The following is a 6,905-nucleotide window of genomic DNA, read 5'->3' on the forward strand; positions in this document are numbered from 1 at the left end:
AGTTTCTCCTGTTTTTAATTGTCCGTTTTTTGGGGCCGGAAAAGCAGCGTGCGGAAACAACCTGCTGGACTTTTGTAATAGGATTAAGTTTTAAAACGATCGCCTCCATGTAATTTTTACACCTGAGGCCAGGCAGGGGTCAGAGTCTACATGCAGCCTGAAAGTCACAAGACAATCATTTACCATCCCGTACAACGATTTGTTTTGTGTGAAGCAATATATCACATATCATATTTCTAATTCCGAGCTAGTTTCTGGTACCTTGTGGCACTAAATTTTTGCCGGAGTTTATTTTTGCGAATCGACGATACTTTGTTTGTTTGTTTCTTTGTTTGTTTGTTTGTTTGTTTGTTTGTTTTTGCGGAAACTATTTTTGCAATTGTAAAAGAGTAGTTTTTCTTGCTGGGTATTAATTTTGCGATTTTCGGACGTCGCGTTTAATTGAAATTGAAACATTTTCGCGTTTTGAAATTAGACCGCGTACAACTGACAAGTGAAACAACATGTAGAGATGTAAGACACAGTAATCCAGTAGCCATTGTCACTCTATCACAATTACATCGTGCTTTTATGTGGCTGAAGGCAGCAGCAAGATTCTTGTTGTGATGTCTCATGGATAATTTCGTCAGTTGAGTAAATTTTTGCTGATATTTTTTTGTGAGAATATTTTTTAGCGGGAACGTTTTTCTTTTTATGGATCGTGGAAAAAACCGCAACACGGTACCTTCTAGTACAATTTAAAGTGATTTAATTCCATTATTTTGTCAGGGATAGTCGATTGGGAGATTGAGAGCAAAGGCTGACCTTGTTCAAAGTTGGGGTGGTCGGGGGGCGGGGAGGAGGGAGCGATGCGAAGGAGCCTTCTCCAGGCTCCAAAAGCTGAAAAGGGGTTTGGAGTAAAGCATATTCGGCTTCGGGCATTACATTTCGAGCAAACGCGACACGAACCCTGACTCCACGCGCAGATGCACCCACCGCTGCCTTTAATTACAGTTAGTTTTGGATTTGCGAAAGGACCGACAGCTTCTTTAGCTTTTTCCTGCGAAAGACTCTGTGTTCAACATCAAATCTTCATCAAAGTACCGTTTTACGACGCTTGGGTGTTCGGGGTTAGGAGATTGTGGAGTACATATATTTTCCTTATTCTTCGACCACGCTCTTTCTTTCACATCAGGCTTAGATGACGGAATTTGACAAAAAAGAATGGCTGATTTAAATATATCCTCCCTGAGTATTAAACCTTTGTTGGTATATGTGCCACCCGAGGAAAGGTAGGGTATGGATTTTGAGCTGTACGATTGCTACGTTATTTCTTGAAACATAAAAGAGAGAAAAAGGAACTAATTTTATTGGACTTGATGGCTCTGTCTGACACTCTCACAGGGTTCCTGTTTAAGAAAACCACCAGCGTCGATCGCCAGGTGTTGCTAAAGCCAATGGTGATCAGAAGAACTTTGATCTGAAAATTGTCCTACCTGCGGGCGGCACAAACCAAACATAAAGTTCTCCGCGAAATACTCTGTCTGTACTTTTATTTATTACTGGTGGACTGATCCTGATGAGGCACTCTAAGAAGCAGACTTAAAATGTTCACAAATTGACCTTTGGGTTTTGACTCTTAATACTAAGTCAATTTGTTCTAAAAAGTGAAAGAACACTATAACACAGAAAACCTGTTTAGCACATTATCTTTTTTTAATAGTGACTAAAAATATAACAGATCAGAAGTTTATAATGATACATTGTATAGTCTGCCCGCGTTCGTTTCCTGTTTTTCTTACTGAAAAGCGAGTGAGTGAAGTAACCAAACCCACCGCATTACATTTTTCCATTTATCTTCCTCTACTCTTCGACGAGTCGATGGTTTTGCCCACCAGTCACAATACCCGCCACCGCCCCCCCCCCCCCCCCGCCCCCAACCCCAGCCCAATTGCGATCGATGGGAAAAGAGTCGAAAAGCCTGAAAAGAGTCGGGGTCGCTGCGGTAATAAGCCAAATTATAAATCTGTACAGACTACAAGCGCAGCTGACATAATGTACTCTACACACAGGCCTTATTGTAGCTTATTTTCTCTTACGGCCAAATCGGTTTGGTGAGAAATCTGGCATTATTCTCGGGCAGCATGTTGGGTAGCATGGAACCGATTGCAGGTCTCGACTCGTGCCACCAGAGGTATTTTTTTTCCTTTCTTCGGCACTTCGCTCGCGATCTCGGCGTTCTTTTAGACCTTGGAATCCAAAAGGTTTCAAGGCTTGTAGGCTATACTTCCTTTGATATTTACCTGAATTTTGTTTTTGTGGTGGCTCTGAAAAGAGCCGTTTTGAACGGCTTCACAAAGAGTTGTTTTAAAATTTAAAGTTTTAAAGTTTCTGCACTATGAAGAAAGATTAAACTTTTTCTATTATAGGTTTGTGATTTTACTGGGCTGTCGATCGAGGTTATATATTAACGAGTGTGCAAGGTTTCAAAATAAGTATTTTTGGAATAACAACAGTTCCATTAGGCGTGACAATTGTGAATGTTTTTTTTCCGTTTTTACTGCAATTTGAGTGCGTTTGTATCCCAATTTAACCACTCACGCACTTGGACATTGTGTAATTTTCTCGGAGAAGAAATGTGTTTGCCACATGTCCGCCGACCCGCCTTTAGTTAAGGAGAGTAGAATTGCCTTTGAAATGGTTTTCAAAAACGTTTATTGACACAATCTCAAACAACTCGTCTCAATTAAATACAGTTGTTTGAGCAACTAATTTTCCTATACAGTGATTTAAGACATAGGCTAAAATAAGTTTATCTGACACAGTGTGAATACAAATATACTTTTTCTTATGGTCCCATGTTACGTCAATTTTGAATAGCTAAAAACCAGACTTTCAATATATTTATTAAATAAAATCATTTCCGTAGAAATGAAGATGGCTATTAACACAAATATAAAATACTAGCTAACGCTTTCATGATGAATGGACATACCTGTTTCAGTTAAAAGTATGGTTTATCATGCAAAAATCCTAAGCTGTACAAGGCCTAAGAGTATACTACTCTATTGTACAACCAGTAAACACAAGTCCCAGTGGGAACTCCCACATAAAAAGGACACGGGTGCATGTCGCAAATTTTGAAAAGAACCCCTAGTAGGTACCAAGATCCTGTTTTGAGGGCATGGCTTGAAATTTTTTTCACTTCTTAGAGGTATCAATTCTAAAACAAAAGATTTATCTCCTGTCATATTTTTACGCCTCAATACCCTAAAAGGTACCACAGAAGCTCCCGCTGTGGATCTTTTGAGGCTAAATATCCTGAGAGGGACCAAAACCGCTTTTTCAACCCCTTAAAGGTACAACTAGCACCCCTTTCCTTTTTATATCGGAGTCCCCCCGCCCTGGCTGGACAGAAGTACTGATTGAGTTCTATTACGACTGACTGACTACCTTCTTATTACAGGTATGCAATGTGTGCTGACGGCTTTGTAACTGTAGCCCATTGCACTCCATTGGAGGCCTATAATTCTAGGTAATAATGTTCTCAGTTTTTTTTTCTTTTTGTTTTTCACTCAATTGACAATAACATCAATCTTTTCATCTTCTTTTTGACAAATTTTATCTACCATCAAATTGAATGCATCAGGCTGATCAGCGTAAACGTGGTGTCCTGCTTCAGGAATGACTTGAACATCCACATAACTGCCATTTCGAAGATATTTAGTTTCGTAACTTGTGGAATCATCAATCCAAGACTCTGAACCATGGATCATTGTCATAGGAATGTTTTTGTCAACTCCACTGATTCTGTGAATCATGGGAAACTTGGCCCAGCCAAAAGAAGCTGACATCTTCTTGAAAGCAGTTTCACCACTGAAGAAAGAAAAGAACCAAACTTACACGTAATTCAGTCAAAAGTTGCCATTAAAATTAAGACATCAATTTATTCACTGCACAGTATTTTCAAAAAGAGGAAATTATTTTGTATTGCATCTGAGAACTTGCGGACTGTTTATCCTCATATAAAAGGGTATTTTTAGGGGTGGAAACTAACTGGCTTAACTAGCTGTTATGCTGAATTACCTGGGTTTTTGAGCATTACAGTGGTAGATGTAATTGAGAATGGTGTCATCTTCTGTCAGAAGACGAGAATACTTCCTTTGAAAGTCGGGCCTAAATTTCTGGACCAATGATGGACCTGTCATGGAACAAAATCACAAAATTAATAATCATTTGTCATAATCATCACCACATCATCAACAACAACAACCCTATCATTAAAGAAGTTACACATATTGGAGATATTCTCAAATCTCTGTGGTAAGTCTCAGATGTATCTAGTTCATAATACCTATATTATAGACATGTACAACATTTTGACCATTACTAGAATGGACCAATGGGCAAAGAGACCATGATAAACAAATTAATGGTAAATATAACACTGTAAAAAAAATTTCATGTCAATTCATGACAGAATTAATGTCTACTTTGACCCCTGTTCTCTAATCAGATGACATCAGAGCTAATGATAATTCCATATGTCACCAGAATTACCATCAATAATATTTTTCACCAACAGGCCATGCATTCATATTATTCTCATGTTTATTGCACCAAACTAAGCAGAATGTTTGTAGAGGAAAATAACAGATTGTAATTCCTGACTCAAAGATTCCCAAAGGCTTAAATAATTTTATCTCTTTCACCAGTGTTCTGTAAACATCCAGCTTAATATGTTGAACCACCCAATTAAACCAAATATTAAATGCCTAATATATTTTGTTTCTAATATCTAATTTTCATGTAAATTTACCTAGTACAAAAGTAAATTGGCTTTTAACCAGTCAAAACCCAGTCAATTAGCAGTGTTATTGGATCAATAGCACAAAAAGACAGATCAAGAGTAACAATTACCCCAAGGACCAGCCGCTCGCAATCCTGCCAGTGGGTTAAATGGCATGATAACAGCTTTTAACACCCTCGCCCACATCGGAAAGTTATTCTCAATATCAGGTGGTTTCTCAGGAAAGCCCCACGAATCCACAAGGACAAGATGCTGCACTCTGGAGGGATGTCTGAGAGCATACGAACTAGCCAGGAAGCCGCCAAAGCTGTGTCCCAAGAGAACAAATTTTTCCAGTCCAAGTTGGTGTCGCCATTGTTCAATTGAGTCCACAAATTCCTTTTCAGCTTCTTCTGGATTGGAACTTATTTTTGGTCGTGAACTGCGGCCAAATCCTAACACATCCATAGCATAAATAGTCCTTTCCTTTGCTAAAGCATCAATGTTCATTGCCCAGAGACCTACACCTCCTCCAAAGCCATGAACCATTACCAAAGGTACCTTTGTCGCATTAGGATTGAATTTTAATGTCCATATCTTTTGCTGATTTTCTATAGGAACATATTTGCTTTCATAGCGAGTCTTGATAACTGCAGAAAGACAAATAAGGAAAATTAGGTGAATTTAAGCACTTTTTGTAGATTTGAGAAAATATAGACCCATAATGCATTGTAAACCAGTTGTAAAATAAATTGAACCTTAAAGCAAAGTTTTACCCTGGGAAGGGTACCCCTTATCTGGGCTATGGTCTTTTTCTGAGTTGTTTTGTTGTCAAATAGGGTTTAGATTTTAGCCATTTTGGTCTGAAATAGGGCATGGTTTGCACACTCTGGTCTTGAATTGGGTATGTTTTAAAAGAAGCCACACCTTAATCATTATGAAAACTGAGACCATCAACATCAAGATAAGGCCTTTCTCAAATTATGTTAAAGCTTATGCCCATGGTGTACATGTACTGTGTGCCACAACAGCATGTCATGTACTCCAGTCACTTCCCAGGCTTCTGGAGCTTTCAAGTCTGAAAGAGGGCATCACATTTTGGGTTGGTTTTGAAAAGGGCAGGGAAAATTGCAAATTTTGGTCTGAAATAGGGTAATGGGCTTGGGGTTCAATAAGCTCGCCGCATCCCCCCTTCCCGCCACCCCTGGGGTGAGGCTGATTACCGCCAAAATTAAGTTTTGGATTTTCTTATGCTGTTTGCCAATGCAGTTTTTAATCTTTTCACTGGTGTTTTTGATGTTACGAATTGTGTTTCACCTGTTCTCAATTATGTTCGCCAAAACGCCGCTGTTGTTTTTGTTGCCTCTGTGTTCGATTATTCGTTGCGAATTATGCAAGGATTTAGATTTAGAATTTCTACTGCAATTTTTCCACCAGCTAATCCATCTCATGAAGGAACATTACTAGGGGTCAATCAACAGACAACAGCATTGTAACCACAGATTGAAAAAAATGAAGCCATAAGAAGCCATGATCAGACAGAAAAACGGGCGGCGGGCAGACGGCATGCCATTTTGAAACCGGTACTGTTATTGAGTATGGAAAACAACTTTCTCGAGAACTGAACTCACATTGCAAAATTTTTGTTTCCGCAGCTTCCAGTATACTCTCTGAAGTTGGTCGCCATGAACACTTTCCTTCACACCACCTGGATCCTTCCACCGATGATGTAACGACACTGGGTAAAATAATCATTACACCTCGTAAGCTAGCGTAAAAGATCAATTTTATTTCACGAGCAAAATACACATGACTATCAGTACCTTACCTTCGATCATCACTTTCCTGCATTTCTTGCGTTACAGCTGTGGCCATTGCTGATCGTAGAGTACGTTCCTTCAGAACTTCACCCTTCTAACCCGTCAGTTCGTGGTCTCTTTTTATAATTTGCCGTGCTCTCTCTCTCTTCGTGCTTTGCATTACGTAGATGACATTTTGGGAAACAGTCAGTGATTGGCTCGTTTGACGAAATGCGTCATGTAAAGTTTGTTTTGCGTGACGAAGCGGTGACTAAGCAACTCCAATGTAAAAGTGTCGAAATATAGGAAAACTTAGGAAAACGTAATGCTATTTTAAA

General features: G+C 39.1%; 1 protein-coding gene across 1 annotated transcript; it reads right to left on the reverse strand.

Moving 5' to 3' along the window:
• Nucleotides 1-2,677: 2,677 nt before the first annotated feature.
• On the reverse strand, nt 2,678-6,746 carry LOC110048115 ((Lyso)-N-acylphosphatidylethanolamine lipase-like). Its single transcript, XM_089298533.1, has 5 exons — nt 6,597-6,746; nt 6,400-6,506; nt 4,900-5,418; nt 4,066-4,180; nt 2,678-3,855 (listed from the first exon to the last, which is right to left on the reverse strand). The coding sequence occupies exons 1-5, from the start codon at nt 6,641-6,643 to the stop codon at nt 3,555-3,557; spliced, it is 1,089 nt and encodes a 362-aa protein (XP_089154659.1). The 5' UTR covers nt 6,644-6,746; the 3' UTR covers nt 2,678-3,554.
• Nucleotides 6,747-6,905: the final 159 nt, after the last annotated feature.

This window comes from Orbicella faveolata, unplaced genomic scaffold (genome assembly GCF_042242905.1).
Source record: "Orbicella faveolata isolate gen_17 unplaced genomic scaffold, um_ofav_v1 contig_3, whole genome shotgun sequence".
Taxonomy (NCBI): Eukaryota; Metazoa; Cnidaria; class Anthozoa; order Scleractinia; family Merulinidae; genus Orbicella; species Orbicella faveolata.